Source organism: Haliotis rubra, unplaced genomic scaffold (assembly GCF_003918875.1).
Source record: "Haliotis rubra isolate DU_JTF1 unplaced genomic scaffold, ASM391887v1 Scf317, whole genome shotgun sequence".
Taxonomy (NCBI): domain Eukaryota; kingdom Metazoa; phylum Mollusca; class Gastropoda; order Lepetellida; family Haliotidae; genus Haliotis; species Haliotis rubra.
Genome location: NW_025766988.1, coordinates 997288 through 1020000, shown reverse-complemented (window position 1 = coordinate 1020000; position 22713 = coordinate 997288). Strand labels below are relative to the sequence as shown.

The following is a 22713-nucleotide window of genomic DNA, read 5'->3' as shown; positions in this document are numbered from 1 at the left end:
CCAGAAATGGGCTTCACACATGTGGCTAATCGAACCCGGGTCTTCAGCGTGACGAGCGGATGCTTAAACCATTAAGCTACTCCACCGCCCCGTAAACGTGTAAGACCGACATCACTTTCTTCTAACACTTTTAAGCTGGCATACATTGGTATACAATAACTTCATTCTTGTCACAGCTAACACCAATTTCACAAGGCGCAAGTGTTGTCCATTCCAAACTTGAAGTTGGTAGGCAGCAACAACCATTTTCTCGCTGGACTTTAAAAAGTGTGATTTCGATCGTGTAAAATATACTACAAAGATTTAGTCAAAGAATCTTTTTCACGAATGATGTATGTCAGATTTAGTTCAACATGTAAAATAGAAGGGTAAAAGCACTTGTGCAAATGATGCTTCATGTGATCCGGTGAAATCACAAAATTTCACAGTTGAGCGAGAAAATAGTATTTGCTACCTAACAAGTTAAGGTTTTGATGGACTGGACGTAGCCCTTGTGCTTTAAATAGGTTTAATCCTGAGTAACCAATACTTCTTGAGTCTGTCGCTGATAGTAAGCACCATCTTGAACCACGTGAATAGAGACAGGATGATTAAAATTAATGTGGCTTCTACAGTACCTTCCGAAAACCAAATTAGATTAAGTTTAATCCTGCGCTAAAAGTTTGAATTCTGTCTCTGATACATCAGCGTTAGGGCCACCATGGACGATGTCAACGCGGACAGGATTATCATAACTCCTTTGGATTCTAGATTATCTTTCGGAAAACAAATTAAATTAGGTGTAATCCTGGGGTACCAATCGTTCTGAATTCTGTCTCTCATGCAACGGCTTGAGGACAGCCTTGGACCAGGTGAACAAGGACAGAATAAGCAGCACTGACACACCACTCTCAATAGTGAGTATGTACATCAACCATATTGGGGAGATTTCCTGCATCAGATACCCAATGACTAACGGGTTGATGATACCGGGCAAGGTGGAGGAGAAGACAATGATGGAGACGATTCTGGATGACAACCTCAGTATCGACTCTTCCAGCCACATCATCGTCGACGGAAACTGTGAAGCGAGAGACAGCCCACTCAATGCAACACAGGCCCACACACCGATTTCATTGTCATAGATAGAGGACATTAGCAGACCTACTGCAGATAGAAGCATGGTGATAGAGGTGACGAGAATGAGAACAAATGGGGACACACGCTCCGTGAAGAAGATTGTTGCAAACCTCATGGCTGCGTAACAGGCCCAGAATACTGATGTCAGTCTAGCTCCCGATGTTTTCGTCCAGTTCAGCTGCTCCACCACGAAGGTCAGGAGGAAGGATGCCAAACACGCCTCAACGGCCACGAGAAAGATAAAGATCAAAACAACAAATACCATTGTACCAAAGATATACACCATCGGTAACGGTTCGTCCAAATTGGCGTATCCAGTCATAGACTTCTGGGCATCAGCTGGTTCGGATCTGCGGCAGCACCTTTGGATCAGGAAGGTCAACGAAGCTACGAGGAACAGAATCCCTGTTATGAGATACGCGTATTCAACTTTTGTTTCTGTGACAACTATATCACAGTTTCCATTGTCTACAAAGTCACTGTTGTTCACGCAGATGTGAGAGAGAGGGGTGCTGGAGTTGTCTGCCCCTCGGGTATTGTTTGAGCTTGTACTATGTGCAAGGAAGGGTTCTGTGATGAGTGGGGAAAGCGTTCCCCCAAGAGCGAAGCAGAAGTGGAGAATCTGAATGAACACCCTCCTTTCAGCTTCCCAAGTCCTTATCAAATCTGTGTTACCACCTTGAAGAAAAAAATAAATTAGGCATGGATCTCATTTCATGATGGTCGTGGCACTTTTTAAATATGAGTTATCTAAAAATTATGATTAAAAATTATACAGCTGAATTGAGCACAGTGTTAAATTCAAAAGAAGAATTGTAGAACTACCTAGCGGATTGGATGCGAGTTACGAGTAAATCTATCGGACATTTCAAAGTTGTCCTTTACATTGACGCAAACGCTTTAGCCATTACCCAGGTATCACTGCAATTAGTCAGCACATGCTTTCGTATTCTTATAATTCAATACATGTTGAAACTTAAAATTCATTGTATTACGGCAGCTGGGTCTGTCAAACTAGTGGTTGTCAGCAGAAGCATGTCTTTATCACAATCAAGTAATGGAGAATAGCGACTGGGACCTATTGTGCCATCACATAGCTCGTTAATGGAAATTATTATGGCATTAAAATCAACTAATCATAAATAGTACCCAATTGACTGTTAGTTTCATGCCGGCACTAGCAGGGCGGGTGGGTGTACATTGTTTGTTGTTTAACGCCGTGCTCAGTCATTTTTCAGCAAAATGACGGCAGTCTAGTCTGGATCGAACAAACCAGTGATTGAAATCATCAGCAGCCATGTAGTAATTGGGATACGATAACATGTGTCAGTAAAGTCAGCGAGCCTGGTCACCCGATCCCGTTAGTCGCCTAAAACGACAAGCGTGGGTTGCTGAAGATCAATTCTAACCTGGATCTTCTCGGGGTGGATGTGTGTATAAAAGTGTTTGGGTTGGTTTATTCGTCGCTTTTAAGAATTTTCAAGTAATATTACGAAGGACCACCGGCAATGGGCTTCACACATTGTACGCATATGAAAATCGAAACGTGTCCTTGGCGTGACGAGCGAACGCTTTAACCACTAGGCTACCCCACCGCCAGCGGATGTATAAGAAACTGGCGCAGTCAACAACGCGTAATTCCAACGACTACGCCACTTACAAGTAACGTGTCCAGCCCTAAAGAAGGACACGATTCCATGCATGAAGACCATCAGAATATACGGTGTGCACAACGGCAGAACCCCGACGGCTACAGCTGCCCCGAGCAGGATGAGGAACATCAACAGGTGCTTGTTAAGTCGGCCAAACAGGAAGCCAAAGGACAAGGAGCCGCACATGCTCCCGACGGAGGCTCCCGTGAAGAACACAGCGGACTGTTGGGTGTTGGTGTTGGTGATGAGTTGGAGATCCAGCAGCGCCGGGCCAGTCTGGGCATTGCATATTCCCTGTCAACAAAACACGTGTGTGATAATAAGAGGTGCATTAACCACATCAAGGATTTAACACATGTTATATTTGGTATTACACTTTGTCAGTAAACTACAGATCCTAGTACTTTTGTTAAGCTGAGTCCCATCCGGGATTCGAACCCAAACTCTGATAGTCAGGCACCTAATCGCCAGCACACAAAGTCAGCCATCTTATCCATTCTGTAAAGGTGCGGTGTTACATTTGATCACTTTCTAAATGGCAGCTGTATTTATACAAATGATTAACAGTGCATCGACAATCAGAATATTTATTTTACCCTCACATGTTTACTCTCACTCTTTCTTGCCTCTTAACTTTCAAATAAAATGGGAGTAAGTTACCTCGTGTATGATGTGATTATGATGTGAAACGGGGTTCAACGGTACGTCTGTGCGTGTACGTGTGCGTGTGCGCGTGCGCGGGTGTGTACTATAAGGCTAGCCCACGACATGACGTGACCGGGGTTCGAACCACCGACCTTCCACTCTCTGGGTAAATACTCCATCTACTGAACCACGGGGTGCTATTACTAAGAGTCCTGTCAACCAATAAGATCTTAGCGCTATAACTGCAGTTTACTTTTGTCCCTACATAGACGTACACCAAACCTACAGTTAAGATCACTTTGCGGGGCAGGATAAGAGAGTTAGTTAGCTGGGATATGACCGTGACTCATCAACGTTAACGTTGTTAGTGTTAAAAGATTCCCTTGCAGGACATGGAGGAACACTGTGTCCCAAATTATTACAATTCTGTCAAAGTCAATCTTTGCTTCTTCCGAGCTTTTTTATACATTGTACCAATTCACCAGTTGATAGTCTTATTGTAGTACTACTGTTTTCTAATTTAACATTAAAATCAAAACCATTACAGTTCGTTTGATTTCATTTGAGACGGATGAATTGCTCACTAACACAAAATCTAATAATTGCAACAAAAGCAAATTTTGCACAGTCACATGAAATCGACAGACCAACTCTGATGATTTGTCTAATAATTTTGGACACCCAAATAAACAAGTTGTTTAACAAACAATCATTTTGTTGTCACTTACCGCTATTTTTTACGAGGGAGGACCACTTGCTGGTAGAACAGCCAGGTAATCAACAAGTGTGTGTAGTGAAATTTCAAAATAATGATCGTTTGTTCAACATCTTTGTTATTCGGGTGTCCAAAATCATGAGACAAGTCATCAGAGTTGGTCTGTCGATTTCATGTGACTGTGCACAGTTTGATTTTGTTGCATTTATTAGATTTTGTGTAAGTGAGCAATTCGTCGGTCTCAAATGAAGTCAAACGGATTATAAAATGACATGAATTATCAAAGTCAAGATTTGTACCATGGCTAATATTCTTGAAGTGGTCGTATAAATTCCCAAAGGGAGAGAACTTGGTGTCAGTTTGAGCTATTCTTCTCAACATTTGCTGAATTGTTTAACAGACCAGTTCTCTGTTTTATCATCTGAGCTCTGTTATCTAAGAGGAGGCGGTTCCTATTGTTACTTATATGTTAATATTATCATCGGCTGTGGTAGTTAAGTTGGAAAAGGTTATGCATTTTCAGTACGTTCATCAGCAATGTGCTTGCTACAAAAGGGTCATATGCTTGTCGTAAGAGGCGACTAACGGGATCGGGTGGTCAGGCTCGCTGACTTGGTTGACACATGTCATCGGTTCCCAATTGCGCAGATCGGTGCTCATGCTGTTGATCACTGGATTGTCTGGTCGAGACTCGATTATTTACAGACCGCCGCCATATAGCTGTAATATTGCTGAGTGCGGCGTAAAACTAAACTCACTCACTCACTCATCAGCAATGGCATGCAGGTAAATGTTCTGTGTTTGTTTGTTTGTTTCACTCTGCAATGCTCCAGCTCATGGTGGCGGTCTGCAAATATCGAGTCTGGACCAGATAATCCCGCGATCAACATCAAAACGCTAACGGGATCATGTGGTCAGGCTGGCTGACTTGGTTCATGCAGGTCATCATATCCCAATTGTGCAGATCGATGCTCATGATGTTGATCACTGGATTGTCTGGTCCAGACTCGACTATTTACAGACCGCCGTCATATTGCTGGAACATTGCTGAGTGCGGGGTTAAACAACAGGAAAACTAACTGGCCACGTAATCCCAATTTTAGTCTGCTTTTAAAGTGAGTGAGTTTACTTTTACGCGGCCTTTAGCAATATTCCAGCAATATCCTGGCGGGTGACACCAGAATAGGCTTCACACATTTAACTCATGTGGGGAATCGACCCGGGTCTTCGTCCTGACGAGCTAACGCTTTAACCACTAGGCTACCCCACCGCCCTGTCTGCTTTTAAATGCTGACGTAGGGTCTGGAATATTTACTGTGACACAGACTGGTGGTGGTTCCAAAGTGTGTCCTTCATTTTTATGTGAACTTCTGATCGCGAAACAGGTTGCCTAATATGCATAAGACTGGACAGTGCCGTCAGAATATAATCGGGATATTTTGATAAGCGGTCTTATCTGCTTTATATATACACAGATGGCTTACAGTTGGTCTGTTTGGTAAATAATCGTTTTGTTTGATTAACCGATTAAGATCTCACCAGAGACATAACCGGCAACAGTATCTGTTCAAATATGGAAGCACTTACAGCTGAATGTTGGCAAGAGAGGTCTGCGATGCTTGGGACGGACTCTACCCAACAATCCTTTAAATGGCTCCTCGTGAATTTTTTTAACATTGTAAATATGAAACGTCAAAGCCAGAGAATAACAAAATCAGACTCCACGAGGCGTCAAAGGTTGGTTGTTTGGTTGGCTGGCTGGTTAATGCCGCACTCAGCAATATTCCAGCTACATGGCGGTGGTCTGTAAATAATCGAGTCAGGATCAGACAATCCAGTGATCAACAGCATGAGCATCGATCTACGCAACTGGTATACGTTGACATGTTTCAACCAAGTCAGCGAGTCTGACCACCCGATCCCGTTAGTCGCCTCTTACGATAAGCATGGGTTGCTTAATACCAATTCTAACCCGGATCTTCAAGGGAGGCGTCAAAGACTAAATAGCGGTGAAGATTATGCGACCAGATCTCTTTAAATCAACGATGACATTATGTGTTCGCCAACAGTGGAAGCACGTGATAGATGTCATAACGCAATAGGCCGTGTTTTATTGCGTTTATCACGCACGATGATATAAGACAAGTAAGTATATGGATGGCAACTTCTTATTTATTACCCTGTTAAGACCTGGGTTAGAAGTTGCCATATAATATACTTGTCTTATATATTATTCACCAACTTCTAAATGCCTCTCAAGAATCTCAGGGTCAGGATTAGGTTTAAATCAACTTGCCAGATATGTAGGACAGGTGTCCGCTCCATATACACCACTTGGCTAACTAACAAAACCAAGCCATGCACGTTGTCTTTAAGAGTGAGTGAGTATGATTGCTTTGAACAGTATTTCAGGTATACCAAGGTGTGCCACCTTGATGTGGGAGAGCCAGAAGTGATGCATGATCAGAGAGGTATGGGATTCGAACCTAGATTGTCTCTTCTTTTACAAAGGGCAAATCGACCCGTGAAGATCCGGGGTAGAATAGGTCTTCAGCAACCCATGCTTGCCACAAAAGGCGACTATGCTTGTCGTGAGAGGCGACTAACGGGATCGGGTGGTCAGGCTCGCTGACTTGGTTGACACATGTCATCGGTTCCCAATTGCGCAGATCGATGCTCATGCTGTTGATCACTGGATTGTCTGGTCCAGACTCGATTATTTACAGACCGCCGCCATATAGCTGGAATATTGCTGAGTGCGGCGTAAAACCTAAACCCACTCACTACAAGGGCAAATCTATCATGTCTAGGCCATGACTGTCTGACCTAATTTGCATGAACATTGTCTTGTATTCATATTGAACAGACAAAGATAGTTATAGGAGTGGTATATCTTATCTTCTATTTGTGAACTTACTAAGATTAAACCACGAGTGAAAGTGATGTCCATTGTTCTTGGAAGTGTTTTATTAGCATAACTGAATAACTGCCATAGGGTAATTATTTCTATTTAGTCACGCCGAAGACCCGAGTTCGATTCCCCACATGGGCACAATGTGTGAAGCCCATTTCTGGTGTACCCCGCCGTGATATTGCGGGAATATTGCTAAAAGCGGCGTAAAACCATACTCATTCATTCATCATTTCTATTTAAAAACAATAAAATTGTACTCATTTTGATAACGTTCATCATGCCTAATACTTTACACGCGTATTAAATAAGTATGCCCTCGTGGTGTAAGCCGTTTAATCACCCTCACTACGGTAGGCTTTAAGGGTGATTAACCTATACATAACGCTATCAATAGAAGTTGAGAAGTCTGTTAAGAAGTGATATGTGAAGAAAGTCAGCATGATTTAAGGACTTCTTCAATGTAAGTGATATTTGAAATGCCAACTGAAAATAACATTAAACAATTTAGCATTTTTTCTGAAAACCATATCTACAATTCTATACAAATGTATATGGTTTTCAGAACCGTGTGTGTGTGTGTGTGTGTGTGTGTGTGTGTGTGTGTGTGTGTGTGTGTGTGTGTGTGTGTGTGTGTGTGTGTGTGTGTGTGTGTGTGTGTGTGATTAATTAATTATTCTTTTTTTTTTATTTGGTCCTTCAAGTGGAGCAAGAACGTCGTAATCAGATCTTTCCTTTCCTGATTAGTGCTGTTATATGTTTGTTTAACTCCAAACTCCAACTACATCACATCAATGTGTAAATAATCGATTCTGGACCAAACAACCCAGTGATGAATATTAAGGACAACGATCCAGCTGATCAATAGCGATCGATGACACCTTGTCATCCAAGTGACCGGTATCTCCACTCGGGTGATTTGTATTGATCTCCCAAGAAGACTCGTCATGCTGAAGACCCAGGTTCGATTCCCCACCTGGTTCAATGTGTGAAGCCCATTTGTGGTGTCCCCTGCCGTGATACTGCTGGAATATCCCTAAAAGCGGCGTTAAACCCAACTCACTCACTCACTCCCAAGAAGATTCTATATTCACTACTTTCCCACTGGTCCCGAGGCGACTTACCCGGATCCAGTTGTCAGGTTCGGTGTTTGGTTGGTCATCACCGTTTGGTCATCACCTGGTGTCATCACCGTTTTTCAGTGATCCATTCATAATATGTTCAAAGCTATTTTTCCCCTTTACATTGAACGGAATTGGTTTCTGAGGATAGTCAAGACACTTATTATTTTCCACTGACGTTCTATATTCGTGACTTGGCGGTGGGGTAGCCGAGTGGTTAAAGCATTCGCTCGTCACGCCAAAGACCCGTATTCGATTCCCCACATGGGTACAACGTGTGTGAAGCTCATGTCTGGTGTCCCCCGCAGTGATATTGCTGGGATATTGCTAAAAGCGGCGTAAAATCATACTCACTCACTCACTCTAAATTCGTTTCTAAACCACTGTTTTCACTCACCTGTTATCGACTATTCAAGGACGCTGCTGTACAGCTGCAGGAATATTGATGACTTAGACAGGTGATTGTAAAGGTGGAAGTCATACAGTGTATGCACAACACGCAATGTAGCAGAATAAACACGAATGTATACGTCTGACACGACGTACAGTAGAACAACACTCCAGTATACTCACAACAGAGAGTATAACAGACTAAACACAACAACACACACAAGACAGCACAGCAGACTAAACACTACCTTACAGTCAACAATATCACTGTAGGAGACTAAACACTACAGTATGCTCAACACAGCACATCAGATTAAAAACAACAATACACTAAACATTCTGTAGAAGACTAAACACTACAGCACATTCAATACAGAGTAGCTCATTAAACACTACAGTACACTCAACACAACCCAGCAGACGAAACACTGCAGTGTGCTCGATACACCACAGAAGACTAAACACAACAGTACCCTCTACACAGAATAGCTCACTAAAGACTACAGTTCATTCAACACAGAACGGAAGACTAAATGCATCAGTATGCTGAACAGTTAATTACAGACAGTACAGCAGACTAAACACTACAGTTCACCGAACACATAACAGCAGACTAAACAGCAGACTAAACAAACACTACAGTTCACTCAACACAGCACAGCAGACTAAACACTACAGTTCACTCAACACAGCACAGCAGACTAAACACTACAGTTCACAACACAGAACAGCAGACTAAACACTACAGTTCACCCAACACAGCACAGCAGACTAAACACTACAGTTCACCCAACACAGCACAGCAGACTAAACACTACAACACAGTTCAGCAGACTAAACACTACAGTTCAACACAGCACAGCAGACTAAACACTACAGTTCACCCAACACAGCACAGTTCAGACTAAACACTACAGTTCACCCAACACAGCACAGCAGACTAAACACTACAGTTCACTCAACACAGCACAGCAGACTAAACACTACAGTTCACTAGTTCACAACACAGCACAGCAGACTAAACACTACAGTTCACAACACAGCCAGACTAAACACTTCACCTAACACACTACAGACTTCAGTTCACCCAACACAGCACAGCAGACTAAACACTACAGTTCACTCAACACAGCACAGCAGACTAAACACTACAGTTCACTCAACACAGCACAGCAGACTAAACACTACAGTTCACTCAACACAGCACAGCAGACTAAACACTAACACTCAACACAGCACAGTTCACCCAACACAGCATAGCAGACTTAACACTACAGTTCACTCAACACAGCACAGCAGACTAAACACTACAGTTCACCAACACAGCACAGCAGACTTAAACACTACAGTTCAAACACAGCACAGCAGAGACTTCACTACAGTTCACTCAACACAGCACAGCAGACTTAAACACTACAGTTCACTCCAACACAGCACAGCAGACTAAACACTACAGTTCATCCAACACAGCACAGCAGACTAAACACTACAGTTCACTCAAACACAGCACAGCAGACTAAACACTACAGTTCACTCAACACAGCACAGCAGACTTAAACACTACAGTTCACTCAACACAGCACAGCAGACTAAACACTACAGTTCACCCAACACAGCACAGCAGACTAAACACTACAGTTCACTCAACACAGCACAGCAGACTAAACACTACAGTTCGCCGAACACAGCATAGCAGACTTAACACTACAGTTCACTCAACACAGCACAGCAGACTAAACACTACAGTTCACTCAACACAGCACAGCAGACTAAACACTACAGTTCACTCAACACAGCACAGCAGACTTAAACACTACAGTTCACTCAACACAGCACAGCAGACTAAACACTACAGTTCACTCCAACACAGCACAGCAGACTAAACACTACAGTTCACCCAACACAGCACAGCAGACTTAACACTACAGTTCACTCAACACAGCACAGCAGACTAAACACTACAGTTCGCCGAACACAGCACAGCAGACTAAACATTACAGTTCACTCAACACAGCACAGCAGACTAAACATTACAGTTCACCCAAGTAGTATATACAATGATTGTCCGAGGTCAATTCCAAGAAAGGCCGCTGTAAAGTTTTATTTCGTAAATAAAGCTTTTGTCAGGCCCTTAGATCTCACCACCATCGTACATACTACTTTTGAATCCCCAGTTAACTTCCCGGCCACACGTGACACTATTGTGTCACTATGACTGCGAACTAGCACTTTCCTGATCATGTGACACTATGTCGTGTTGACCTCAATGAAACAGTTTAATGTGAATCGCCTATGATCTCTTTGGTGTTCGTAATGAAGGCTTGCTGGGCTTTTCGTACCCCCTGTTCTATGTACTTTTTTTTCTCGTCTTCCCTGATAGCAGACTTACCAGACTTGGACCGGATTATTGTTTCATCTTACGGTACTTATCGAGTTCAGAGAGGATTGAACGAAATTCCTCCTCTGAGATCTTACTGTCAGTGAGTGCCCTGGAAATACGCTCACTTACCGTGTTCAGCTTTGCTTCGGCCAGAACCCTGATCTCGTCGTGTTTCAACGCTTTACAGTGCAGTCTGCGGGATGCAAACTTAAACACCAACCCTGCCACCCCTACAACCCCAGCTGTTATTTCAATGCCTAGCACTATAGGTGCGGCCACGATGGTGGCTAACAACCCAACACCTGCCGCCCCTAGTCCCATGCTGGTTGTCGTAAGGGCAGTATCAGCCCCGGCCATGATATTGAAAGCTCTATGGTACTTCTTATATAGTGCTTTCCGCGTGTCGCGGTCTTCTTCTAGTTGGCGTTTTACATCACATAACTGCCTCAAGCGGAACCCGTCTACGGTTTCCAGGGTCTTCGTGACTTCCTCTACGACTGGGTATAGACCCATCCTGTGTGCATATAATATACTTTATAAGGTATCTTTTAATTGTGTGCTATTTAATTCTTGCACAGTGTACTTGAGGCTTATACGGTGTAGAGTACCGTACAGGTAAATATACGAGAGTCTAATAGTCGACCCTGCTCTCACACGAACCCACGGAGGCTTACTAAGGTGCTTATAGAACCCGTTAAGGGGTCCGGTTGTATGACGATACGGCAACGTTGTTTATTGTGTATTGGGTCCCAACTTATTAGCAACCCGTCTAAAATGGGTAGCATTACCCCAACAGGCTCTAGCCCGAGATAGGCTTCTATGACGAGTGTGGAGCCTGGTTTCATAATCATAAGATCCAATTGGGAATCGGGTACGTCAAACCTAGACCCACCACTGAATGAATCTAACATGTTACCAGTGTGATCCGGTAATAGCTGGACCCTTGACTTACTCTCCGGAATGAAAACCCCGAGCAAGATACCTAATTTCGGAGATATACTCATCTTTGTTTAATGAGATATAAGGTGAGGTGAGGGTCATGTTGATCATCCATTCGGGTTCTTTGGAGTCTACCAGGGGCACCCGCCTATACACGTTGTCTTTCAAGTGTAGGACGTACAAGGCGTCGTCCTCGCCGGGCAGATCGAATCCCTCCATGTCTCCTAGATCGTTAAGTGTGGCGTTGGGCCGATGACGATTGGACATTGCTATAATACTATTACGAGATAATTTCCAATTGTTTTCTGATAATTTCTCAGGGGTGCACTTCACCCCCATGAAGTGTATGTTGTCGGGTAAGAAGATCTTGGTGAGTGATATCGTGTATTCCACGATCACGGTGACCCACTGCAGATTGGTGTGGGAGTCGACACCCACCCGCACGTAAACAGTGCAAACCTGATACTGGTGCCGTTTCATCCACCCGAGTTTGATCCCCTTCACGATTTCGATTTCATCCTGCGATGGTTCCCCTAGGTAGACTTGGATGACCAGCGTGGAGTTCGCCAGTAGGCTCGCCAGGATGTTGACCACGCCAGCGAATTCAGACACCAACTGCAATGCCGCGTCTTGCACTCGGTTTACTTTCGATAGTGTGGGCTGCCATGATTAAGCTGATGATTACGCTCGCTGGCTGGCGTAAGCCACGAGCAGGGTTTCGGTGTTCAGGACTTTGTTTAGGTAGTTGTCTTTGTTCTCCGTGAACACGTAGGGGGAGCCGAGACTAATGTTGAGAAACCAATCCACTCGAGAGGGCCACAACACCCACTTGTCGTCGTCGGTGAAGACGAGCGTATATGGCTTGTTTCGGGCGACGGTCGTGCTCTCAACATCTTCTAAGTCGAACAGTTTGCCTCCGAACGATTGGGATACCGCCCATCTATCATCACCGATGCGGACTAGGTCGAACCGAGTGTTGAGGGCAGCTCCTGAGGTATCTACTATGTCACCTAGGGTTCTACCGATGGAGGGGACTTCAACGCGTTTGTAAATGTTGTTTTTCAGGTGCAAGGCGTACAGTTTACCATCTTCTCCGGGGTCGTCGAATCCGCGTGTGTCCCCGAGGTCGGAGATCCCCACATTGACGCATTTTTTCAACTTCATTCCGGGACCTTGCGCACTAGTCATTTTATGTGCAGCGTTATGCTGAGGTATCCTATATTCACAGGATTATGCTTTATATCTAACACTGATATTATCAACTCAGGGATGGTGCCCCGACTTAACCTCTTATACTGCCGCGGTGAAAACGACTCGGTTCTACCATCGTTGTATTTCTCCGTTTTCACCGGTACGGCTCTCAGTATCGTGGAAGGGTGCCCACCTTGAATGTTGTCCATTGTGCTCAACTGACCGAGATGAATGCACAGCTCTCGGTACGGTACTAGGTCGGGTAACTTCGTGCCTGTGATGGTAGTTGTGGGTTTTATATCGTCCGGCGACATACCGAGTGTCCTCGCCAATGGTCGGCCGAGCCTCAAGGGGTTTATTCCATTGTTGGTTAACACCACTGTGCCGTTTGAGTCGTTCATCTTGAGTTCGGCTCCCAAGGGTTTGAAGACCTTATCGCCTAGCGAGCACACGCTGTAGTAGCAGTCAGTTATCTGGTTGCGGGCGCCACTGACGAAAAGCTTGTTGTTGCTGGCATTGATGTTAGTCCATCACGGTAGGTAGGTGATATTGCAGAGTGCAACTTCGAGTTGGCCCGACGTGTTATCGATCTCGTGCATCAGCTGAACGGCCTCACCACTCGTCATTCCTGGAAGTGTTATGTACATGTTAGAGTATATATACCCATTATATAATACTTTAAAAATGTACAAACCAGGAGTGTTTTACCCTAAACTGGACATAGATTTCCCGCACATGAAGATCGTGGTCGCTGCTGGGTTGTATTTCGGCGCCCAGTTTATAAATGTGTTTGACAGGTATAGGTTTTCGTTGACTAACGCTAAGGTAGTCCACGCCTGGTTCAACACCCCTATGCAGAATCAACTCAACTTCGCCGTCTGGTGTGCGACGACTGGATGTGGCTTGACATTGACCGACACTAGGCGGGGACCGCTGGGTCAGTCTGTGTTCACGTTCCACGTGTATTACCAGGTCAGACGTATCCTCAAAGAGATCAGCGCTCCGCTCCCACAGGACAAAGCATGGGATGCAGTAAACAACCCGTACGATAGACGGGCCTACGAACGCGTTTGCAACGAATTCAAACTAGACCCGAAGACAGATTGGCGTTTGCCGGGACCGAACCATGGGTTGGGTATCCCCATCGTTCACAACATGCCCCTCAAGGAAGCCAGCGAGAAGATGAAAGAATGGGGTACAAGTCGGATCATATCACAACAAACGAGTGGGATGACCGTTACATGGCTTTCGACAACAGCAAGGATTACCGAGTCTGGAGGTTCGAGCAGGGGCCCGCGGATGACTGGAAAAAGTTCATGCTGGACACGTCGAAAGGGTTTCCTCGTGCCGGCATCGAACGCTTGAACGACTCGATTCGAACGTACGTGTGGGCCGTGCTGGGCGCTCAGAATCAAACGCGTTCCGGTATCATCAGTAAGGGGACTGCTTTAGACGTGCAGAAACAGTTTCTGTCCAACGTCGAGGATGCCATCTCCGCCCCAGTCGATATACCAGGCGCTATCCGACGATACCAAGACGTATTGGAATACGCCCGGTCTAAAGTCGACTACGTGTTCGACGTGGGACTGTACATGGCTCCGAGCAACATGCGACTGAGAATCAACAAAGTGGTGGGCTACAACAACAAAATCATCGTAGCCACGGCATACCAAAAGTTGGGGGTCAACCCCGATGTCAACGTCCCCCACGTAACACCACCCACGACCGGTGAAACTGGTATAGTGGCGCCACCCCCAGAGCCCAGGGTTCACCCCACACCCCCACAGCCTCAACCCCCACAATCCAATCAGCAGCACATCGACCGTAAAACAGCGCTGGTGGCCGGGGGGATCGCGGCCGGGTTGGGTCTCATTTGGTTAAAAATTCCTTAGCCGCTACGTACACCAGGCCCGCCACGGTGACGACGGCTGCCCACAGGTTTTGGCCGAGCCACGTGACAGTTTTAGCCAGCGTGCTGAGCAGCCACGAGACGATGCTACCCAGGGTGCCGGGCAGGGCCTCGGCGGCCTTACCAGCGAGTTTAGCCATGGCCTCCCCAAGGGATTTCAGGTGTTTTTTTATCCAGTCTCTGACGCCACCAGTGGGTGTACCACCACACCCGAGGCCTCCGGCAGGCGTCAGCGACATAACCAGGGTTGATATGATGAAGCCCAATGCAGTCAGAATGCTGGCGATAGTAATCCCTTGCTCTCGGAAGAGGATTCGGATCCTGTTGGCCAACATGGTGTCTTCATTTAGGAATCGATCGATGGTTTTCCGCACGCGGCTGATCTGGGATCGAAGCTGTTCCTGGTTCGAGGAAGCGGATTCCAACCGAGTCCGTCTCTCATCTTGCCAGTTGTGCAATCGTTTTTCGATGATGGTTTTCAGAGACTCGTCTTCCGTTTCGGTGAGTTTTATTTTCTCGCGAGCGATGTGCTCAATGATTTCATTCAGTTTCCCCATGTTGTTCTCCGCGTACATGTTTCAAGGCTTCGTCTAGGCCTCGCAGTTCCCGAACGGGAAATTTGAAACCCGGTAAGGGTTTGTCATGGTAAGTGGCCAATATTTTTTCGATACTGTCTTTAACATCACCTTCACCGCTGAGTTCGGCCCTGATGTTTTGCAGATCTTGGACGACCTTCGGGGGAAGCTTAGGTCGTGAGCCACCATAATCTATGAAGCCTAGTTCATCACATATCAGTTGCCCACCATAACGACTGACTAGCATAGACAAGGCAAGCGGTTTTCTCGTGCGCTTATTCACGAGATCGATCTCCGGGTGAGCTTTCAATCGCAGTGTGCCCTTCTTATCGATGGTAAACTTGGAATAGTCTAGCCCCAACAGATCGACGTAGTTTCTATCTGACTTCCACGTGTTGTAATAATCGTCGACGGTTGATTTCAAAAGTTCATTGCTAACGGTGTCGCCCATGAATGAGGTGTCATTGTCATATGCACCAGCGACAAAATCATCCATCGGGATGTCCTCATGGCCGCCTTCAGCCATTATTTATATTATTTTATATTTTATCTATATAACAATGTATGGTAGGAAAGTAGATCCTTTCCGAAGATCAAGAGAGCCTCTAGGCGTCAGAGCCGTGCGCCAGTCGGTGACCATCACCAACAATCCCAGCAAGATAGACCAGAATCAAATGCTGCTGGTTAGATTCCCAAACCTGGGTGAGAATGACCTCATCGTACCAGGCACGGTTCGACTGACGTTCAACCTCACGTTGACCTCCAGACGCGAGCTAGTGCTGAACATAGGTCGAGCCATCATCAAGAAAACCACTATCAAGATCAGCGGTAACGAGGTGCTGAGCATCGACGACAGCGACGTGTTTCACTGCTACGGGGACCTCTGGAAAAGCGAGGGAGAACGCGTCAATGACGTGTACCAAGGCATCAGCAAATCGACTCGGTTGCGCGTGGGATACGGATTCACACAAGACCAGCTAGACAAGATCTCAGAGGGTAAAAAGGCCATCGCCCAAGCAAAGGAACAGGTTATGCGTGCCGCTCGACTTCGAGTTGCTCACGGGACACGCACCGTTTTACCAGGCCGTGCTGGGTGATAGGCTTGAATACGAGCTCACGTTTAACGACTACAGCAAAGTCATGCGTACGCCGAACAGTGATGAAGCCAGTTATGCCATCGACAACATCTCTCTGGAGTTCGATATGGTTACTAACCCAGAGCTGGCCAGGCAGGTTCGAAACCAGCACTTGGGGAAGGTGGCCATCCTGTACGACCGCATACTGAGGCATAGAGCGGTCGTGCGGGATAGAGCGACACACTGTGGAATATCTACCTAAACGTGCCGGCGCGATCGATGAAAGGCATCCTGATCATCCCCATGGAGGATTACGAGCCGTTCCGAAGGGACAGCGAGAAGTTTTTCAACCACGCAATTGAAAAGGTGGAAGTGACCATCGAGGGCATGCCAACCAGCTGTTCAGCGCCTGTATGAGGGCACACCAGCAGTGGGATGAGATAACGAAACTACCGACCCGGCACCAACACGTCATCAAGGACCTGGACCTATCCTCCGTGCAGATTGGTGAATACCTGACCACCAAGTATGCGCTATGGTTGGACAGGCGATCCACGGATGACGACCAATTGCATCTACCCCGCGACCCGCACTGCGCGACATAGTATGCGGGCAGACTGGTTGTCGGAAGACCGTTTTCGTGTTGGATATGCTGGAGGGGTACAACCGGGATGTGTTCGACAATATCGTTATCATGTGCCCTACTTTGCACATGAATAGAACGTACACGGAAAGACCTTGGTTGATGACGGACCCGGACGTACACAGAGTCGACCCGGGAACACGTCTGCAGGACTGGTTGAAGGCTTATCACGGAAAATTTAAAGGGGAGTCGACGCTGTTCATACTGGACTACTGCAGCGCTAATCGAGAGATAACAAAAAAGAGAGACATGCTATCGTACCTAGCCTTCTCCGGCCGGCACGCAAAGCACAGCGTCTGGGTGCTGATGCAGAAGTTCAACTCGGTGTTGAAAGACCTAAGGGAGCAGACGCGATGGGTGGCCTTATTCCACTGCAAGGACAGGGATTCGTTCGAGGAGTGTTTGAGAGAGAACGATGTGATGAGCAAACTAGAACTGAGAACGTGTGAAGAAACAGCTCGCTGTACATAAGCGAGTACCCCCGGACGAGGCCAAAGCGTGGCTTGAAAAACAAGCCCTGTGGCAGATCTATTTACCGGCACCACGCTACGTGCCCCAAAGAAAGTTTGGCATTAACATACCCAATAACGTCCACCAGGCCGACCTCCTGTTCCTACCCCACAACAAGAGGTACAAGTATGCCCTAACCGTCGTAGACGTGGCCAGCCGCTACAAAGAAGCTGAACCCTTAACCGCGAAAGACTCGGCCCAGGTAGCCCGCGGATTCGAACGCATGTACAAACGCAGTCCACTGACGTGGCCCACAGAGCTGCAAGTCGACCCCGGGCGGGAGTTCATGGGTGCCGTGTCACAACTGCTAGCCAAACACGATACCAAGATCAGGCGAGGCGCGGTCGGAGCCCATCGCAGCCAAGCCATAGTCGAGAGATTCAATCAGACTTTGGCCGAGCGCTTATTCGGGCACCAGTATGCGAGAGAGATGGTCAACGCGGGGAAACGATCGACGAAATGGGTAGCACGGCTACCTCAGGTGGTGTCAGCTATCAACCACGAAACCACCCGTTTCACCGGCAAGAAACCAGCCGACGCTATCAAACTGAAATCAGTGGTGGCTGAGTCGGCTGCACCATCGCGTGGGAAGGAGAAACAGATACCCGATAGGGCCCTCGTGAGGTACTTCTACCAGCCGGGGGAACACGAAGGGGACACTCGGAAACGAGCCACCGATCCGATATGGTCAGTCAAAACTTACAACATAGATAAAGTGGACATCAAAGCTGACGAGCCGAACTTGTACTACTTGAGAGATGGGCCAGGGAGAGGTTTCGTAGAGAGGAATTATTAGTCATACCGTACAGCACAATGTTACCCCCCAAGCAAAATATTTAACACTTACCTTGTCTGGTAATCTTAATGGTATCCTGTCAACACGACATAGAGCTATCACATGATCAGGAAAGTGCTAGTTCGCGGTCATAGTGACACAATAGTGTCACGTGTGGCCGGGAAGTTAACTGGGGATTCAAAAGTAGTATATACAATGGCGGCGAGGTCTAAGGGCCTGACAAAAGCTTTATTTATGAAATAAAGCTTTACAGCGACCTTTCTTGGAATTGATCTCGGACTATCATTGTATATACTACTCACCCAACACAGCACATCAGACTAAACATTACAGTATACCCAACACAGCCAGCAGACTAAACACTACAGTTCACCCAACACAGCACAGCAGACTAAACACTACAGTTCACTCAACACAGCACAGCAGACTAAACACTACATTTCACCCAACACAGCACAGCAGACTAAACACTACAGTTCACTCAACACAGCACAGCAGACTAAACACTACAGTTCACTCAACACAGCACAGCAGACTAAACACTACAGTTCGCCGTACACATCACAGCAGACTAAACACTACAGTTCACCCAACACAACACAGCAGACTAAACATTACAGTGTAGTCCGCTGATCCGCAGTTCACCCGTCCGCTACATAAAATCACCGATAATAAATGCAGAATACTCACTATGACAATGAAGGAGTAGAACAGGCACCCCGTATGTACCAGCTTCCTCACGTATCCGGGTGCCGCCACCCTGGCTCTCAGTGCCCCGTACCACCCGTCCCCTGCCATGATGTCCCTGGTGTTGTCACCCCGTGTGTGCAGCTCGCCGGATTAACGTCAACACCGATTGGCCTCACCACTGGTAACTGATTTAACATGCGGATAAAACATTAGTGGCAACGGTGGATCGTCTACTGCAGGTGTTACTGAACTCACTTGTTCATACATAATAAAATATGTAGGAACAGTCTAATCATGCCTCTGCATTTTATAAATGGGGTCGTTCAAGAACACGTTACGTATAATAATGAGACCTGTGACTCTTGACTGTGCAGATTAACCTGAATATCCGTGCTGTTATCTGTACTTTAAAATTTGGCCCAGTAAGTGAGACTATTAAATATTGCCAGAAGGATGTTTAGGTTTGCTTGTTTTGTTGTTGTTGTTGTTGTTGTTGTTGGTGTTGTTGTTGGAGTTGTGGTTTTTGTGTGTTTTTGTTGATTTTGTTTCCGTTTCGTTTTTTCTCTCCTTTTTCAAAGAAAGTGACAGCTAGGTCTGCAAGAAAGGATGAAGACGGCACGGCACAGATTAATGAATCAACAACTTTGTTCATCAATTGTACACATGCTTCTCGAACACCTGGCTGTCCCTTTCCCTGCCTCCCTCGTAACAGATAGTGAACAGTGTCAATATTTTAATGATAGTTTGAAAAACAACTTTTTATTTTAGGACATAAATTCTGCAAAACCCTCACAGAGTTGGTCTGATGTTTTGATTATGATCAGTGTTTCATGGAGTATTTTATGTTTATTAGTTTTCGAGTTAGATTGCAATTCATCGGTTCGGGTTAGAATTGGACTTCATTAACCGATGCTTGTCGTAAGAGGCGACTAACGGGATCAGGTGGTCAGGCTCTCTGACTTGGTTAACACATGTCATCATGATCGATGTTCACGCTGCTGATCACTGGATTGTCTGTTCAGGGCAAGATTATTTACAGACAGCCATGTAGCTGGAATATTGCTGAGGCCGGCGTCAAACAACAAAGAAAGAAAGAAACCATTAGCGCTTGTTATCGTGGATACGCCGTGGAATATAAAATATAATTATATGAATATATCGGGTGTTCTTTAACGTCTTTTGTGCGGTATACTTACGGAATCTTGCAGAAACGGAACTTTTTCGGTAATAGTATCATACAGTGTCTCTTTATCCAATTTGTAACCTGAATTCCTATAACACTGATATAGCAGTAGGCCTTTATTTGCTTAACCCACATTCAGCCCCATTAAGAGAGATGTTTAGCTATGACCTAAAGCCGGAGACACTGGAAAAAGACAGCACTGTGTGAAGACTAACGCTTAGTCTCTGAATATATATATTTTTTAAAAGTAGCAAATAAACTCATTTTACCTGAAAAGGAGCCCCAGTCAGATGGGAAATTCAGAACCTGATGGAGGGCCTGATGACCCTCTGTCAATAAATATACCTGAGAATGTCAATAAATATACCTGTGAAAGTCAAGAAATATACCTGTGAATGTCAATAAAATTGCATAACTGTATGCTGTTTATTTTGACTATTATATAACTAAAATCGTCGGTGAACCATGAAAAGTAAATTATGAAATATATTTATCAGTTATTATATCTGAAAACGCGGCATGCGTATTGCACGATATCGAACGATACCCGCCATCACATGAATCTTCTCGAGTGTTATTCATACGCAGCTTCGAAATCAGAGGCATTTCCCAATGTTGTGTCGTGTTACCGGGCGAAAAGCCACGGCTAAAGGGAAATAGGCGACGATACATATTATTTAATTAATCCTTTTATAATAATTTTCTGATTAAGTAAATATGAAAATATAAAAGAAATAGGTGAGAGGATATTATGACATCTTACAAATGGAGGGCGGTGGGGTAGCCTAGTGGTTAAAGCGTTGGCTCGTCACGCCGAAGACCCGGGGTTCGATTCCCCACATGGGCACAATGTGTTAAGCCCATTTCTGGTGTCCCCCCGCCGTGATATTGCTGGAATATTGCTAAAAGCGGCGTAAAACTAAACTCAGTCAGTCAGTCAGTCTTACAAATGGATTAAAATAGCGGGAGTTTCCGTCTCCTTCGTGGTTTATCTGGACATTATAAGTGTGTAAACTTGTATTTTTATTAGAAATAAACTTTTTACGTTGAAGTTGTATTATTTGAATAATATGTTAAAAATACCTTTGGTATTTATCAAACAGTTGGATTAGACCTAAATTATTGTAGCAGCAATAATGTTTCACGAGCTGATATTTTCCTTGACAAACGTAGGATTCTTTCTTATTATAAGGCTATGGTTTTCCTGTTTCATATTGTTTCATTATTCTATTCAGTCGAAAGAAAGTTTACTTTACATAATACAGAGAGCTGTTTGCTGTTTATAGAAGTTAAAGTATATAAATAGTGTGGTTGGGTTGATGGAGGACATGGTGTAAGCTAGTTTCAGTTGAATTTGTTATATATATGAAATGGGAAATCATACATTTATCTAAGTTAACTTTCCTTTGGACAGCAGTTACGATTAAAAGAAAGACTTGTTTAAAGGTTTTTTTATAGTAAAGTGTAGGGCTATTAATTTTTTAAAAGGACTAGTGACATACAAAATCCACTAGCCCGGAGGACTAGTTACATTTTTAGTGAGTGTCAATCCCTGCTGTTTTAAAATAAAAATATAAACAGAAGTATGTTCTGGGTTTTCCTCCTTTTTTTTGCTTTGAAAGAAGCTATACAATGCACAATGGTTACTTGCATATACTGTGATTATATTTGAAGGTAAAAGAATATTACCAAGTGGACAGATCTCAATAACTGTTCTTTCACAATATATCGCAATAAGTATCGCAATACAGAAGAGTGTATCGCAATATATCGCAATACGGAATTTGTGGCAATACACAGCCCTACTGGACATCATCGCCCAGGAATATTTTACCGTGCATGCTAAAGGTTCAACTTTCAGATACTTACAAGGATCTCAAAATCAAATGTAGTTGGCTTCGTATTTCACATATTTCATGAACAAAATGTGTGGCTACGTGTTTGACCTGAAGCGTGTCACGTGATCGGCAAGAAAAGCAGGGGTGGTTATAAACGCGATACTGGTTTAGACTGGACTGAAAGGTCAGTTATAATATTATTTATAACCGTTGAGAACAAGTCAACACCCACACTGGTTAAAACGGAACAATAATGTCTGAGACTGTTCAGCAGGATGGCGTTTTTGTCAGCCACGTGTAAAATCACTTAGAACTATTGTAACTGTTGCAAAAAACACTGTTACCCGTGGAATAAATCAACTATCCCACCCGAGATCCGCCGACGAGCATAACCATGGAAATAATGGGAAGATTGTGCTGCGCGTGCACT

The 22713-nt window shown here is 45.0% G+C and overlaps 1 protein-coding gene across 2 annotated transcripts in view; it reads right to left on the bottom strand.

Annotated features, from left to right (window-relative positions):
- Positions 1 to 22422, bottom strand: part of LOC124283488 (sodium-dependent glucose transporter 1-like) — a 22452-nt gene extending 30 nt beyond the window's left edge. The window contains exons 1-4 of one of the 2 annotated variants that reach the window (XM_046719554.1): positions 22315 to 22422; positions 19263 to 19447; positions 2780 to 3065; positions 1 to 1797 (exon numbers count right to left, since the gene is read on the bottom strand). The exon at positions 1 to 1797 is cut by the window's left edge and continues 30 nt beyond it. In XM_046719554.1, coding sequence (XP_046575510.1) covers positions 776 to 1797; positions 2780 to 3065; positions 19263 to 19370 — 1416 coding nt within the window. In that variant the 5' untranslated portion in view covers positions 19371 to 19447; positions 22315 to 22422 and the 3' untranslated portion in view covers positions 1 to 775. Of the gene's footprint in view, positions 1798 to 2779; positions 3066 to 19262; positions 19607 to 22314 lie in introns of those variants that run through there. The other variant, XM_046719553.1, reaches the window with a different exon arrangement.
- Between the last annotated feature and the right edge of the window lie 291 nt (positions 22423 to 22713).